Genomic DNA, 18307 nt, shown 5'->3' with positions numbered 1-18307 from the left:
GCCCCCTAGGCCTGGCCCCACAGGAATCCTAGGAGATAAATCAGCGGTGAATGCTGGTCCGGGTAAAGCGTGGTGTCTCCGGAATTTAACACAGCCGGCCCAGATTATTCATCTAGTGCACGTCCGTGGACCTTCGACCCTGCGACTCATTGTGCAAGGATGTCACGCCTTAACCGGTTGATCCAGCCCGCGGGGGCAAGCCAAGTGCATTCCTGTTCGAACGAACGGTGTGATGATGATGAGCAGCCAGTGTTACAACTTACAGGTTGGGCATCAAAAGAATGGCACGAGAATGACTCATGCACCGGGGCTACATGGCGCAGGCACGACCAACGATGGCGATGAGTGCCCGGGTCAAAGGGAAAAGGAATGGGTGTCATCATCTTGCGTAGGCGGAGGCCATGCCGGCGATCCCACTGCAGACACAATTGTTGTAAGGAGAAGTGACACTGAATAGTTATAGGAAAATGAACTTTGGGATTTTAATCAAAACGTTATTAATAACTTCAATCAACTCCAAATAGATATTCTGAACTGATGACATGGGAGAACAAGAAGGAGGACCACGACGCTGGCGTCAGTTGTATGTGAGCAGCGGCGGACACCAAGTCAAACGCATAGCGAAACGATGCCACAAATGCGTGGGGTGAGGGAAGAAAAGGAGGGGATAAAAGGGAAACTTTGGTAATTAGGAATCTAAACTTAAGTTATTTAAATCAATTAACTCTCATTTTAAATAGGATAGAAACCCAGATTTATCCTGATAAAATATCCAAAATGTCATATAAAATATATTTCCTTCTAAATTATCCCTTATATTATATTATTTTTCCTAAATAAATTTTTATCTCAAATTTTATTAGTTTTAAATCTTTATCATCTCAAACATTTTATATATATATATATATATATATATATATATATATATATATATATATATATATATTGGTACATTACTAATAAAGAGCTTCGTTGATATTGGATCAATAAGGTCGAGAGGATTTTTTATTCTGGGAAAAACGTACACGATCAAGTAAAATTTATTTATTTTTCACTGTGCATTAACATCTTATAAATGAATACACTATCAATGATCAAAATGAAATCGTGCAAATCATTATTCACCCTCTTTAACTCTCTCAATAGTTGGATATAGAACTCGAATGATCTTAATATAAAATTCCAAACACTTCCTAGTATTTAGAAATAAGATTATTTGTATTATTTAAAAGAGAGATAGAAAGAAAATTATATTAAATAAAACTACTCCTAGTCAATTAAATTGTCTAATTGAATAATTTAAAAAATAAAAAATAAATGCACATTTCCTTTTGATACAGATATGTCTCAAGGGTAGAGTAGGAATTGGGAAGAGGAGGAGGGGTAAATTGGTCCTTTCACTATTTAGGGCTTTAAGGAATGGGGAAAGTCCTCTTCGTGGGAGGGGGGCTCCGCCGCATGAGGACATGGGACTCCCTCACACACACTGCCACCGCCTTCTCCCTCATCGTCGGTGATGCATCACTCCCCCTCTCTCCATCTCCTCTCGCGGGCAGATGCTTCTAGCCACCATCTTCTCTTTTCTTCCACCGATACTAGATTCTTCCGCTGGAGCCGCCGCCGACACTATAGCCCGCTGTCGCCTCACACACCGGCTTCTCATCGCCTTCTCCTCAGTCGAGGAAGCTATTGTCGAGCCGCCTCTCTTTTCCCTCTCCGCACGCTCGTCGCTGCTCATGCCTCCGGCGTCACTACGCCCGTCGTTGCTATGCCTCTGGCTTCACCGACGTCTGTCGCTGCTCATGCCTCTGGCATCACCGACACCGACGCAAGCGGCTTCCTCTTCTCTCTCCCTCTCTGCACGCCCATCACCGCCTCAGGCGCCATCGATGCCCGTCGCTACTCATGCCTCCACCGTCACCGACGCCCGTCGCTGCTCATGCCTCTGGCTTCACCGACACCAACCCAAGCGGCTCCCTCTTCTCTCTCCCTCTCCGCATGCCCATCGCTGCATGCCTCTGGCGTCACTGACGCCCGTTGCTGCTCCTGCCTCCGGCGTCACCGACGCCTGTCGCTGCTCATGCACTACAACAAAAATCCTCATAGACATCGGTTTTCCACCGGTGTCTATTACATATTCGACCGATGTAAAAGGTCTGTCATTTTAGACATCGGGTTAAAACCGGTGTAGTATCACTTAACGACACCGGTATTCGAATCGGTTATTAACCGGTGTAGTATCACTTAACGACACCGTTTCATCAACGGTGTAAAATCGATGTAATATTATATGTTAATGACACCAGTTTTGGCAGCGGTATACAACCGATGTAATATTAGTTAATGACACTAGTTTTGCAGCGGTGGAAAATCGATGTAATATAAGTATTTTTTAATAACACAAATTTGATTTCCGAAATAGTGAAAAACCGACAGTAACCAAAAAAATACACAAATATTCACAAATTACAAAAATATTCTTCATTCAACAGTATCCATAAAATACACAAATATTCACAAATTACATAAATATTCTTCTTACAACAGTATCCATAAAATACACAAACATTCTTTTTACATCAAAAGCTAATAGATATCAGAATCAAGGTAGAACATTCTTTTAACAATACATCAAGGTAGAACATCGTGAGTCAAAAATCAAGCTGAGGCTACATTAAATTATGAGAATCAGAATCTGTTCAACTTGCTATACTGCTCCATTCTTCTTGCGCCTTTCATTTCCCTAATCTCACCGCTTTTCACCTTCAAATGCCTAGTTTTCTGAGTTAAAACATCCACTGTTCTAATCTGTCAAACAAAAATATCATTTGGTCTACTTAACTATAACAAAGAACAAAAACAGAAGAATTATACATGCTGCAGAAGTCCTAGAATATTACCATAAGAAAGAAATTGACATGGGACAATATACGCAATTTACATTCCATGCAAATGCATGCATCATCCAAAGTTTTCAAAAATCAAATACCTTTCCTACTCAAATGTAATCTAGCATGCATTCAGCCCACTCGAACCGCACTTCATCAATTTCAACTCTGGAGTACTTAAGATTTGTAAACTGTAAAAACACATAAATAATATATTAGTAAACCAAGACCAAAAATCATAATTGAAAAAGTAGTAAGAGAACTAGGTAACAATATGACTAATTTGAATGCTTAAAAAGAGACACATTCATCATTTATCTCAACCACATCATATAGTGATATATCTATCATTCCTGGGAACTGTTTATCACTAAGACTACATGGAAATTCAATTCATTAGTAGTCGACCCAAATGACATAAATGTTTATCACTAAGGGTGTGTTTGGTTCAAGTTATCATGTATAACCTTGGTTATGTGATTACCAGGTAATCACATAACCAAGGTTATAGAGAATAAAACATAACCAAATGTTGTTTGGTTCAATCTTGGTAATGCAACAAAAACATGTTTATTTGAAGGTTTTAATGAATAACCTAGTTTAGTTTTTACTAGATTACCCTTAGTTACAAAACCAACTATACATAATTGTTGACGAGTGGCTCATATTTGGATGAAGGGATGTCATGGAAGAAAAATCTGTTAAGATTTTTCGTAATAAAATTATGTTAAGATTTTATATAACAGAATTTTGTTATGTTTTTCATAACAAATTCTGTTACGTTTTTACCGGTTTAGCAGTATTTATAGGGATCATTGTAAACCCATTGTAGATCAGAAAACACAAGAATCATTAGATGTGATTCTCTTGTGTAGAAGAGAATTCTAATAAAGCTTCGGCCGTTTTGTGGAGTAGGCAAGTCGCCGAACCACGATAACTCTTTTCTTTCTCTTCTTCTTCTCCTTCCTGGTGTTTGCTCTCTTTTGTGCGTCTTTGTCTTGTTGTTCCGCGCGATCTCTTTTCTCTCTTCCTCTTCTTCCGCGGTTCAGAAAGGTTGAGAGGTATTGCCCCCTCTTTGCACAACAATTGGTATCAGAGCTCCAGGTTTTTGGCAGATTTCTTCAACATGTCGGGGACGACTTCTGCGAAGTTTGATATGGTGAAGTTTGACGGAACCGGAAACTTTGGATTATGGCAGAGAAGGGTCAAGGACTTGTTGGTGCAACAAGGCATGGCGAAGGCGCTAGGAGAAAGAAAACCGGAAAGCATGGAGAAATCAGATTGGGAAGAACTTCAGGCGATGGCAGTGCAACAATCAGGCTTTGTCTTACGGATGACGTGATGTACCATGTCATGGACGAGGAGTCACCGGTGACAGTTTGGCAAAAGTCTGGAAAGCCGGTACATGTCAAAATCATTGACAAACAAGTCTGTATCTCAAGCGAAATTATTCGGGCTGAAGATGACAGAAGGAACCGATCTGAGCCAGCACATCAACGTATTCAACCAGATTGTAAATGATCTGAAGCGGATTGATGTGAAGATCGAAGATGAAGACAAGGCACTGATGTTGTTGAATTCTCTACCTTCATCTCCTACGTACGAGAATTTGGTTACTACTTTGATGTGGGGTAAGGAAACTCTCAAATTGGAGGAGATCACAAGTGCATTGCTAGGTTTTCACCAAAGGAAGAAAACAAGCGATGAAATTTCTCAAGGAGAAGGACTTGTGGTAAATAGCAACCAAGAGCGTGGTAGGAGCAAATCTCGACATGGATATGACAACAACAACAAGACTCGTTCTAAGTCGAGAAGGAAGAAGGTGATCACGTGCTACAAATGTGGAGGTAAAGGTCATATCAAGAGAAATTGTCCAGAGATAAAGAAATATGTTGCAGAGAACAAAAGTAGTTCGGCAAAGTCTGCAAACATAGTTGAAGAAGAAAATTCAGAAAGCGGTGATGGAGATATGCTATCAGTTATGTCAAGTTCGGAGCAGCTAACGGATGCATGGATTTTAGACTCTGCATGTTCATATCACATGACTCCAAACAGGGATTGGTTTGACACCTATAGGGCAGTGGATTCTGGTTCAGTGTTGATGGGAAACGATGCATCATGCAAGGTTATCGGCATAGGGAATGTCAGAATCAAGATGTTTGATGGTGTGATCAGAACTTTATGTGATGTCAGATATATACCAGAGCTAAGGAAGAAATTGATCTCACTAGGCACACTGAATGGTATTGGTTGTAATTACAAATTAGTGAGCGGGGTGATGAAAGTCAGCAAGGGAGCTCTGACGGTAATGAAAGGACAAAAGGTAGCAGGAAACATCTACAAGTTGATAGGGACTACAATTGTAGGTGGAGTCGCCTCGGTGGAGTCTGAATCAGATAGTACTGTCTTGTGGCATATGCGCCTAGGGAATATGGGTGAACGTGGGATGCTAGAACTTCACAAGAGAGATTTGTTGAAGGGTGTCAAAACGTGCAAGCTTGAATTCTGCAAATTTTGTGTTCTTGGGAAACAGAGCAAAGTGCAATTTAAGACGGCAACAAACAAGACGGAGGGGATTCTGGACTACGTACATACGGATCTCTGGGGACCGGCCAGTGTAGCATCACGTGGAGGGCACTTGTATTTTGTGAGTTTTACTGATGATTTCTCACGAAAGGTATGGGTATACTTTATGCGTCACAAGTCAGAAACTTTTGCAAAGTTTAAATTGTGGAAAACTGAAGTAGAGAACCAGACCGGAAGGAAGATCAAATGCCTTAAGTCAGATAATGGGACTGAGTACACAGATTCAAAGTTTCAAGAATTCTGTGAGCAGTATGGGATAATGAGGCACTTCTCGGTTCGCAGGACACCTCAGCAGAATGGGGTAGCGGAAAGGTTGAACAGGACAATCATTGAGAAGGCAAGATGTCTCAGGCTGAATGCAGGGCTTGCAAAGAATTTCTGGGCGGAAGCAGTTAACATGGCATGTTATCTCATTAATAGATCACCAAGGGCAGCACTAGAAGGCAAAGTATCAGAGGAAGTATGGACAGGGAATCAAGTAGATTACTCTCATCTTCGAGTTTTTGGATGTCCAGCCTATATGCATATATCTAGTGAGGAAAGATCAAAGCTGGATGCAAAGTCAAAGCAATGCATTTTTCTGGGCTATCAGAAAGGAGTTAAAGGCTTCAAGCTTTGGGATCCTAAGGCAAACAAGGTGGTGATCAGCAGAGATGTGGTGTTTGACGAGAAAGCTATGTTACAACGTACTCAGGAAGAAGGAAAGGAAACACCACAAAGCAACAAAGAGAAAGATATTGTGCAAGTGGAGCTAGAGACTCATGACTTCGATGATTCTAGCTCAGAGCACATGGAGCATCGCACTATAGCTAGTGGTAGAACGAGACGAGTCGTAAAACCACCCACTAGATACGGATTCGAAGACTTGGTATCTTATGCACTTACCACTAGTAGCGGAGACCCTACATCTTTTCAGGAGGCAATACATAGCTCTGAGAAGGACAGGTGGACGGGTGCTATGGCAGAGGAGATGGAGTCGTTGCATAAAAACCAAACGTGGGATCTAGTGGAACTTCCTGAAGGAGAGAAAGCTATAGGGTGCAAGTGGATATTCAAGAAGAAAGAAGCAATGTCAGAGGGAGAAGAAGTGAAGTTTAAGGCTCGGTTGGTAGCAAAGGGTTATTCACAAAGAAAGGGGATTGACTATGAAGAAATTTTCTCTCCAGTGGTAAGACATACGTCAATTAGAGCGGTATTAGCTTTGGTGGCACATCACGATTTGTATTTGGAGCAAATGGATGTGAAGACGGCATTTCTTCATGGAAATTTGGAGGAGCAGATTTTTATGTCACAACCTGAGGGATTTAGTCAGTCCGGACAAGAGCAGTTGGTTTGTAAGTTGAAGAAATCACTCTATGGGCTGAAACAATCTCCTAGGCAATGGTACAAACATTTTGATTCATACATTATTCAAAACGGATATAGGAGATGCGAGTATGACTGCTGCATATATGTGAAGGGCCTTGAAGATGAATCACTGATTTTCTTACTACTATACGTAGATGACATGCTCATTGTTGCGAAGAAGATGAGAGAGGTTGACAAATTGAAGAGGCTACTGAGCAAGGAATTTGACATGAAAGATTTGGGAGAGGCCAAGAAGATTCTTGGGATGGAGATTCACAGGAATAGAGTTGCAGGGAGATTATGGTTGTCTCAACGTAGCTATGTGGAGAAGGTGTTGGATAGGTTCAACATGAAGAATGCAAAGTCGGTGAGTACACCCCTGGCGCATCACTTCAAGTTATCCAGTACACAGTGTCCAAAGACGGATGACGAGATCCAAGAGATGTCAAAGGTTCCTTATGCCAGTGCAGTTGGTTGTCTGATGTATGCCATGGTTTGCACGAGACCCGACTCGGCGCACGCAGTTAGTATGGTAAGTAAGTTTCTCTCAAATCCTGGTCGACCACATTGGGATGCAGTGAAATGGATTTTCAGATACTTGAGAAATACAACTAATTATGGCATCATGTTCAGTAGACAACCGGAAGATCCTTTAGTTGCTGGGTACGTAGATGCAGACTATGCAGGAGATTTAGATAACAGGAGGTCTACTACAGGATACGTATTCACTGTGGCAGGAGGACCTATTTGTTGGAAATCTATGATACAATCTATTGTTGCATTGTCTACTACGGAATCCGAGTACATGGCAGCAGCTGAAGCAGCAAAGGAAGCTTTATGGCTTACAGGGTTGGTCAGAGAACTGGGTGTTCAGCAAGGTGGAGTCAAGTTGTTATGCGATAGTCAGAGTATCTATTTGGCGAAGAATCAGGTGTATCATGCGAGAACCAAACACATTGATGTGAGGTTTCATAAGATCAGAGAGTTGATTGCTTCCGGGGAAATTCAACTTGAGAAGGTTCACACTGCAGACAATGCTGCAGATATGCTGACAAAGCCAGTGACCACAGAGAAGTTTAAGCATTGCTTGAACTTGATCCATATCTCTAGATGCTAGAGGAAGGAAGCCCAGACCCAGAGATCCAGATGGAGTTTTGTCCAGATATTCGTATTCTTCGAAGGGGTGAATATTCGCCAAGGTGGAGATTGTTGACGAGTGGCTCATATTTGGATGAAGGGATGTCATGGAAGAAAAATCTATTAAGATTTTTCGTAATAAAATTCTGTTAAGATTTTATATAACAGAATTTTGTTATGTTTTTCATAACAAATTCTGTTACGTTTTTACCGGGTCTGGGGGTTTAGCAGTATTTATAGGGATCATTGTAAACCCATTGTAGATCAGAAAACACAAGAATCATTAGATGTGATTCTCTTGTGTAGAAGAGAATTCTAATAAAGCTTCGGCCGTTTTGTGGAGTAGGCAAGTCGCCAAACCACGGTAACTCTTTTCTTTCTCTTCTTCTTCTCCTTCCTGGTGTTTGCTCTCTTTTGTGCGTCTTTGTCTTGTTGTTCCGCGCGATCTCTTTTCTCTCTTCCTCTTCTTCCGCGGTTCAGAAAGGTTGAGAGGTATTGCCCCCTCTTTGCACAACAACAATAATAATAATAATAATAATAATAATAATAAGAATAAGAATAAGAATAATAATAATAATAATATTATTATTATTATTATTTAAAATCTATTATATTTTACTATATTTTCACTTTTTTTATTTTTATATATATTTTTATTTTTTATTTTGTTATTTTATGTTTTTTAATTTTAATTTTAATTTTTTTAAGTTTATTTTATTATTTTATTATTTTTATTTTTAAAAAAAAAATTAGGGTTTTTTACATTTTTCAAATTTTTTAATGTTTTTTAACATTTTTAAATTTTTTACGTTTTTTCTATTTTCTATGTTTTTTTGTATTTTTAAATTTTTTTTAATGTTTTTTCTATTTTTTATGTTTTTTTTTATTTTTTAATGTTTTTTTCTATTTTTTTATTTTTTTAAAGTTTTTTGCCATTTTTATTTTTTATTATATTTTTTTAAAAAAATTACGTTATTTTATTTTATTTTTTATATTTTCCATTTTTTTCGTCTAAGGATCTCTTCGGAAATGAAGTGAGCTTATGCATAAGACGCAGAAGAAAAGAAATCAGGTAAAAAGGTCCTCAAAGGAAGAGGGGGGAGAGAAATGGAAGAGAAATGAAAGGATCACTCTAGTCATAAGGGGAGGGGATGGATATTCTACAATAAATACAAAACATGCCATTGCATCACTATAACAGATATTCCTATATGCCGAGAGACTTGAGAAGGTAAAACACTGATTTTTTATGAATCAGGATAAGATTCAATAGCTAGGCTTCTCTTTGAGCACGCAATCCAATATTAGTCATAATATAGCACTGAGGCTGAAGCACATATCAAACATAAAACTAAAATTCTCTATTCGGCAAAGTCTGTTGGGACCTATTGGCCGGCTAGAAGGGGGGTTGAATAGCCTTGCACAAACTAAAACCAAAGCAAACGCTTCTCGAACAATTAACTTAAATAAAATAAAATAAGAAATCAAACAGATAGAGGCTCGGAGGTTTTACTTGGTTACTGTTAGGATCCTTCGTACGGCTAGAGAGGGGGGGTGTGAATAGCCGACCCTAATCTTTCGCGTTTCTTTCTACAAACTAGGGTTAGCGCAGCGGAAAATACAACAAAGAAACGAAAGAGAAGAAAACCAAACCTTAACACAAGGATGTAACGAGGTTCGGAGATTAGGGCTCCTACTCCTCGGCGTGTCCGTAAGGTGGACGAGCCCTGTCAATCCGTCGGTGGATGAATCCCCGGAAACCCGGCTAAAAACTTGTTGACCTCCGCAAGTGTACCGAAATGTCGCAAGTAATATAAAAGATTATCGTATCCACAGGGACTGGAATAAGTACTAGAAATGTTTCAACACGAGTTAGCTAAACAACTAATCAATTGGTTTCCAAAAGCTAAATGTAACTAATGAAAAGTAAATATAGAAATGAAAGATCAACAAACAAGATTATGGGCTATGATAAAGGAATGTTCTAGGAGTTTTGGTTTCTTTGTAAGACTCCTCAATGTAAATGATCTACCAAATCCTATTTCTCAATTGTCCAACATTTATAGAAGGTTACCGGTTCTCTCTTGCAATAGACAACCGGCCTAGGACTGAAATCTATACCTAAATGTGATCAATTAGATATGAACTTATGTTGTCCTTACATGGGCATGTTCCTGTCACGAAGATCCCTCGGATAATCAACACAAAGATCATACTTCTCAACCCATAGGATATAAAGATTAATCCCTAAATCTATCCTACCCTCTTGAATCATCCTATTTTTCCCTAAATCTTATTCCTCAAACGTCCTTACACGAGCTTGCACCTTTCGCGTGCTTCCCTCGGAAAATCGAGTGGGAGATAATCTCTACAAGATCCATAGGACATTCAAATAATCAATCTAAAATGATAATTAGGTCCATATCACAACAATTCATTCAAGATTGAATTGATACAAACAAGACAATATCATAGAAACAAGGAAATGGCAAATCCACAAGAGTTTACATCCATTCATCATACAAATACTCCCTCCATCCTAAAACAAAGAGATCTACTCTATGAATCGAAGAGAGAAATCTGAAATTACAAAGATTACAAGCATTTCTTTGATCCCTAATCTAAGAAGAGGAGAGAAAGAAAACTTATCTAAGATGAAGCTTGGTCTTCCGATCCAATCCACGCTCCCAGAGTCGAATCCGTTGAAGATCCTCCTTTAGATCGCCTAGAAATCCAACCAAGATTGGAAGGAAAAACCCAAATATCGCTTTCTCCCAAGAGGGAGAAGATCCCCTTTCAAATCTTGAAGGAGGCCTTATATAGAAGAGGGGTTTGGGCGCCACACGGCCCCGTGGCACAGCCGTGTGAGGTTCACACGGCCTGTTCCACTCTCTTCTCTGCTAACCTCACACGGTCGTGTGAGGTACACGGCCATGTCTTGCCTTTATCAACGCCCCCTTTGCACGGCCGTGTAGATCCACAAGGCCTGCACTGCCTTCACCTCTGGAAACCTGACACGGTCGTGTGGTACACATGGTCAAAACTCTCCTGCTGTCTAGAAACCTCACATGACCGTGTAGTGCACACGACCGAGGCTTCTCCTGTCTCTGGAAATCTGACATGGTCGTGTGGTGTACACGGCCCAGACTTCCTTGGGCTTCAAAACTTGGCACGGTCGTGTGAGGTTCACACGACCATGCCATCTTCCTTCTCTGGTGTAGCTACATGGCCTCCCATCCTTACACGGCCTGGGCAACCCCCTATGGCAGGGTCGTGTAGGGTTCAAGTGTCATAGCTTCCTCCATCGCTTTGCTTGCAGATTTGGCCTCAAACATGCATCTTTCACCAGATTCGACTCCTGCGTACAAAAAATTCACAAAAGCAGATCTCCGAACAAAGAGAGTAAATATGCTAAAAAGGCAAGTTGAAAGTACGAAAATGCATAGATCAAGCATGCTCAAAATATGTGAATGTGCGTCAAAACATGCTAATAAGTGTATACAATCTACGCACATCAACTAGGCAAGGAAAGTCCTAGTTGGAGGCTAGGCAAGGGAAATCTTGGTATATCGTGGAAGCCAGGTGGATAGGTCTGGAGGACCTGATCCCTGGGTAGCCGAATACTGAGGCAAGGGAAATCTCGGTATATCGTAGAAACCAAGTGGATAAGTTTAGAGGACCTGATCCCTGGGTAGCCGAATACTGAGTCTTGGTGAGTGAAGCCAGGTGGAGAAAATCCTAGGGGGTGGTAACCTTAGGTAACGAGAAGTCTTGGAAGAGTGAACTCCAAGCAAGGTTGATCGGATGAATCTAAGATTAGGTTTACCATTATATTCTGTATTACTATTATTACTGTTGGCTAGTATAGTATTGCAGGAAAGGTCTTAGTGGATCAGGTGATCAGACATTGAGCAGGCAAAGTCCAAACATGTCTGGAGGACCATGTTTGGCAGGTAAGTTGAGGTAAATAACTGGATGAGCGACAGTGAGGTCAGGTTCCTGAAAGGAATAACCTAAAGTCGTTGATCCAACTGAAGCAACCGGGAAGGTTTTCAAGTTGAGATCGAGACAGTATTACTGTCTAATATTACTCATGCATAATATATATTACTGTACTAACCTTTGTGTTGTAGGGATACTTTGTTTAATTCTGTATTGCAGGTTCGACCGGATTGGTCGACCGAACGTAGGGATCGGTCGACTGAACCAAGTTGACTCAGCACAGGCCAGCTCATCAACATCGATCAGAAGCAAAAGGAAATAGAGCTGATCGGTCGACCGAACAGAGGGATCGATCGACCGAACCAATCAACATTAATGCACAGTAAATGCGAATCTCGGCAAATCTCAATGAACAGGGAAGGAGCCTGTTCGGTCGACCAAAAAATGGGATCGGTCGATCGAACCTTTTATGATCAGTAAATACAAAAGATCGAGCCAGCGTCAGACTCCAGCCAGGAAGGAAGGGAGCGGGTTCAGTCGACCGAACAGTGGGATCGATCGACCGAACGTCTATTACACTTATAAAAGAAGGCTCGAAGTCTGTGGCTGATACAACACTTCTGATCATCTTAAAAAGCTCTTCTTTGCGTACAGATCGTGCTACACGTCTACATCAGCTCAGCAAACCACTCCGTCCGGAAGTACCAACCAAGCTACATTCTACGCATACTAATGTCAGTATAATTTTTGTATTGCACTTAATTTTAAATAAGATAGTAGGGTTGTTACTATCTTATACCTTTTGTATCTGTACGATCTGCTTCTTTCTGAAGGTTTCGAAAAGAAGGGTTATAGTGTTTTGCCCATCGATGTGGTCAAGGACCACGGGCCTTCAAGTAGGAGTCGAGCTAGGCTCCGAACGAAGTAAATGAATTTGTCTCTCTCTCTCTCTTTACTTTCCACTGTGCACGACTTTGATTTCAAACAAAAAAGAAAAGTTTTAAAAAAAGAGCACGATATTCACCCCCCCCTCAATCGCTCGCATCTGATCTATCAAAAGACCCAAGTATTTACTTGGTTCGGAGCCAAGGGCGCCTCCTACTCCAAGGCTCACGCTCGTTGAGCATTTACTTTGGGCAACAACTATAATCGCGTAAATAGGATTATAAGAAATGATTACAATTAAGTGCATTGGAAACTTATACTGACAACAAGAAATCATAAAGTCGTAGCTCCAGGTCGTCAGGAACTTGTCGTAGCTTAGCCAGAACATCTTGTTAGCAGCGCACTGAAGAAAGATGACTTTTCAAGTGATTGTAGGAGTTGCTGGTCGAGATCTTCATATAAGGGCTGTTGAAGACGCCTCCAAGCCCCTTGAGGGCGCCTCCATCACCTCTGAATCCACAGTGTGAATCAGCTCCGAAGAAGTCTTCGCCTATCCACTTGAGGGCACCTTTAATACCTCCAAGGCGCCTCAAGTCTCCATGAGGGCGCCTCCAACCTGGCTTCCTGCGCAGCTTTTACCTTGCACCCGAGGCGCCTCCAAGCTCCATGGAGGACACCTCGGGTACTGTTCATCTGAGACAAACCTTGTTATTTTGTCCCTGCAAGATACGTTAGTTCATAAAACAATAATATATCATAAAAAACAAAGTTAGCACATTATAATACCATAAATATAGATGTTTGACGATCAATGGATTATCCGGTTCTGACTTCGAATTTCTGACCAGAAACCCTAGGTCGAACCGACGCCTACTGTTCCCTCTGCTGGGAACGTGTCCTCACCTACTCCACTCAGGAGAGCATACCTACTGCTAGTCCCATCCTCCAGACCGACTAGACTTTCTACCTAGGCTTACCACCCCCTAGGACCTAGGGTTACCACCCCCTAGGGTTTTTCCACCACCTAAGGTTACCTCCCCCTAGGACCTAAGGTTGCCGCCCCTTAGGGTTTTTCACCACCTAGGGTTACCACCCCCTAGGACCAAAGGTTACCGCTCCTTACGGTTTTTCACTACCTAGGGTTACCTCCCCCTAGGACCTAAGGTTACCGCCCTAAGGTTTTTTCCTTACCTAACCGTAGCTAGGACTTTTCTTCACCTAAGGTTACTACCCCCTAGGGTTTCCACCTGCCTAACTGCGGCTAGGACTTTTACCTAAGAATCCTTAGGACTTTCCTACAATCTCATTCAAATACGTTAGATCACAAAACAACTTAACTTGAACCCTTCGACATAATCAAAACATAAGTTCAATCGTCGGATGCTTCCTACACCAACAGGAGTTTACCGGTTGAAAATTTTAGTGGATCACTTATCGATAGATTCAAATGACTTAAGTTTTGAAGAAGGAGTCATCGAATACTCTGAACCAAGTAAAACTGATCTTGCCTTTGTTTTTAGTTTTCCATTTCGATTCTTTCTTACTTGGTTTGTTTATTCTATTGCACTTATTTTTTAAAGTTTGAAAAAAGAAATGTTTTAAATACATACAATTCACCCTCCCTCTCATGTACCTACAATCCTACAAATGTTAATAGAACCACTAGGCTCAAAGATGATTAGGAGGTCCCGAGTCGCACCTCGACCCACGCTAATCCCGTAGTTTTCCAATCGGCAACCGTGGGCCATTCAAGCCTGAGTGAAATCACCATCTGTTGGACCTCTATAAATCATATTAATCATTCCTAAATGATCAATTTTACCTTTGCCCTTCTTGTCATCACTTTTCTCTCGACCTAATTCCTACTATTGTCGAGCGTTGACATGAGGCTGCTTAGGAGAACAAGATCGCCAGTGCAGACCACATCCAGTCTCTACGACGTCCAATGTTTTGCTGACGATGGTAAGGCATAGAAGATCTCCTTGTCAATTGATTACGGCTAGCTTTTATCTGATTAGCTATGAGTCATAGATCATGCGCATACTACTGGCATTCTTGAGTGAAGTGAGTATTTAACTAATGAAAGTCACAATAGGGTACTGTCATAAACTCCCGAGTTGGCCCCCTAATAGGGGTCAGGGTACTTTCCACTATTTGCACTGCTTTCTCCCCTTTATGATTTGTAAAATCCTGATTTCACAAAGGGGAAAGGGCACCTTTCAATCCAATTGAATGGACACAGATGTAAGGGTCAACACTTCTTTCCTTTTTGCCAACTAGGTTTCTTCCACTTGAATGTATTTTAGAACCCGATCTTGTAACCCATCGAAGTCGGTTGGGGGGTTTTTTCACCAGGGATCTAAAGAAATCCTCGTCAATTAATCCCTATGAGAATGCACTGACTTTCACCTCAAGATTAACCAAAGGTGCATCCATGACTATTTGATTAAACCTCTGCAAATACTCTTTTAGAGGTTCTTTGGGCTTTTGTTTGAGGGTGAACAAATCACGCGGAGTCTTTTGATATCTCCGACTAGTGGCAAAACACGACATAAATACCCCTTTGAAGTTTTCAAAAGACCGGATGGAAGATGTCAGAAGATAATTAAACCATGTTTACACTGAGCTCGAAAGAGGCATCAAGAAAACCCGACATTTGACCCTATTTATATATTGATATAGTAGAGAGGCATTTTCAAATTTACAGATGTGGTCATTTGGATCATTCGTTCCATTATCCTCTCTAATTTGTAGTGATCGAAAATGTCTTGGTAATTCATTTCAAAGATATTCTCCAAGAAGAGAGGACCCTTGGAGTTCTGTACTTTGCCTGATACACATACCTTTTCCTTAGGCGGACTTCGATGGAGAGTTTCCCTTAAAAACCACAATGATTCTTTTCTTATAGCGAAAATACTAGCCTAGGTAGGGAACACCTCTCTAGGCATTTCCATAAGCCGAGTCGACTTTTGTTGTAATGTTGGTGAGACATCAACCGATTGGGACGGTAGCTCATTTAAGGGGTTGAGTCCAGATAGTGCTGACTATTGGGGTTGTCCTCGTAACATAACTTGTATCGTAGCACCATTAGTTTATTGAAGTCTTTCATCGTCATAGTGATGATGTTTGATTTTTCACTATCCTTAGCGTTAGATCTTCTGGTGTTATCCATCTTATAATGTCTCAGTTTAATTCTTAACTCAAATTTTCCACAGACGACACTAATATAATCCTGCTTGAGAATGCCAATGGTTAATATTACGATTTCACAAGTGCACAAATTTGTCGTCAATAATATATAAGATTGTCGAACCATAGAGACTGTTGATTAAGCACTAGAGATGTCGCAAAGTAAGTTATCTAAACGGTTGAAAGTTGGCTTTAGCGCTTGTAAACTAACGAGAGTGATTGAGGAGAGAAAGAGAAGGATGAGAGAATCCATCTTGGAGGGATTTAAGCTTTGGAAAATGGATTCTAGGATTTCGGTTTCGTTGTGGTGGAACTTGATGCATCATGTTATATCTTTTACTCATTGTCAATCAACATACCTTCGCCGGAAGTTAAAGCTACTATCATTAAGTACTAATCAGAGAAGACCCCTGTGAAATCCTGTTACAGTTAACCCCTATCACTAGGGTGCCTTGGTAGATCACAAGAATATAAATCTAATAGGTATCATTAGGGATAGAGATAGGGGTTTGGTTTGGTCTCTTACTTTCCTGTGGAGAAGTTGTCTTTCCTTTCAAGGGAATATCCTAGACGTCCGTGAACGGGTTACCCCTGTCACTAGGGCCCCTCAAGTATACGATCTAAGATCCTCTCTTTACGAAATTAACAATTCCTACACAATCAATTAACATGACAAGGAAACAAGTCTCATGCATATCAAATAGAAATGAAGCAAGAGAAATCATCCAACGAGTAAAGGCACGAATATGAGTCTTACATCAAACCCTATCTAAAACTACTCCCTACATCCATAGAAAAGGAGATCTACTCCATTGTGAGGGAAGAACAATCCCAAAACATAAAGTAAAGCATACTTACAACTCTTTATGTGAAAAGAAGGGGAGGAAGAGATGCTTGCCGAGGTTTCCAATGTCTTGGGGATGCCTCCTTGCTCTGGAGATGGACAGAACGTCAAGAGACGGAGGTGGATAAAGCTCTAGGATTTCCCCCGAAGGGGAGAACCTTTTCCCGATGAGAGGGACGAAGTCCCGAACCAAAGATGATCCAAGAATAGGGTTCTTGACCCTTTTATACCTCCTCCAAGCTGCCCAGGAAAATCAGGATTACAAGGGTCCGGTAAACCGAGTTTTCACCCATTAAACCAGGTTTTCTCGTAATTTACCTTGAACCAAAGTTGTATCTCTTGAAATTATCTTCAATCTGATACGTAGATCGAGCCCTGGCTCCAACCGAGCTGAAAGTTATGGCGATTCAAAGTTTGGTCTGCAGTCTGGGCGGAGGTCCAGTTGAACCCGCGGTTGGGAGGCACGACCATGCCATTTAGCATGGCACGACCGTTCTATTTAACATGGCACAGCCTGTGTTCTTCGTCACACGACCGTGTGGAATCCACACGGCCTCACACGGCTTCTTCTCGGGTTGAGTCACACGGTCGTGTGGCTCACACGGCTGTGACATTTTTCTTCTCTACCGAGATCACACGGTCATGTGGATTCACACGGTTATGACCTTTCTCTCCTATGGATCGTTAGCACAATCGTGCCATTTGGCACGGCCGTGTGTTGCTTGGCCACAAGATGTTGACATACGGTCGTGGATTCACACGGTCGTGTGTCTCACACGGCCATGGCCCTCTTCAAATATGGATTCCAGGCACGGTCGTGCCATTTGGCATGACCTGAACATGTTAATGGCCACACAGTCATGTGGCCTACACAACCCAAGCTCCCGTGTGCGTTTTTACTCCATTTTCACTCCAAATAGCATCTTGTCAATAAAAACAAGCAAAGACCAGATCTTCGAACAAAATATAATGGAAGTATGACATTACAATGAAATAGGGTGCAATAAACATAGATTATGCTAATGAAATACAAGTAGATGTGCGTTAAGACATGCATAAAAGTGTATATAATCTACGCACATCAGTTAACTCGTCGGTGAGGTCTCACTAATGTTGACTATCTGGGGGATCACCAATCAACATAATCTCGTGAAGCCTTTCCAAAGCGCCTAAGATGAAGAACACGCCCAGAGGATGGGGTTAGAATGACGATCAAGGAGTTCTCCTGCGCAACCACTCCAATAAGTAAGAATTTGGAGAGGGAGAAGCTATCATGGTAGGGTTTGGTGTGTTATGTACGCGTACCTTTGCTCATGAGGGTTGACTACCTTTTATAGGATTAGGACTCTCTGCCTCATTCTCCCTGTGCTCCCTCGTTACTTGCGACTGTAGCAATTGTTAGAATCTAAAGGAATATACATATCTCCATAATGACATGATATTGTCAATTTTGGGCCTAAGCTCTCATGCCTTTATTTTTTGGCTCTAC

At 41.2% G+C, this 18307-nt stretch overlaps 1 protein-coding gene across 1 annotated transcript in view; it reads left to right on the top strand.

The window, feature by feature from the left end:
* The first annotated feature begins 1419 nt into the window (after positions 1–1419).
* The window catches only part of LOC122035792 (S-linalool synthase-like), a 31902-nt gene continuing 15014 nt past the window's right edge, over positions 1420–18307 (top strand). Inside the window, exons 1-2 of the mRNA XM_042594897.1 lie at positions 1420–1513; positions 1600–2070. Of these exons, the coding sequence (XP_042450831.1) occupies positions 1420–1513; positions 1600–2070 (565 nt within the window). The remainder of the gene's footprint in view (positions 1514–1599; positions 2071–18307) is intronic.

Source organism: Zingiber officinale, unplaced genomic scaffold, assembly GCF_018446385.1.
Source record: "Zingiber officinale cultivar Zhangliang unplaced genomic scaffold, Zo_v1.1 ctg110, whole genome shotgun sequence".
Classification (NCBI taxonomy): Eukaryota; Viridiplantae; Streptophyta; class Magnoliopsida; order Zingiberales; family Zingiberaceae; genus Zingiber; species Zingiber officinale.
Note: the sequence above shows the minus strand (reverse complement) of the source record. Positions and strands in the feature narration are given on the sequence as shown.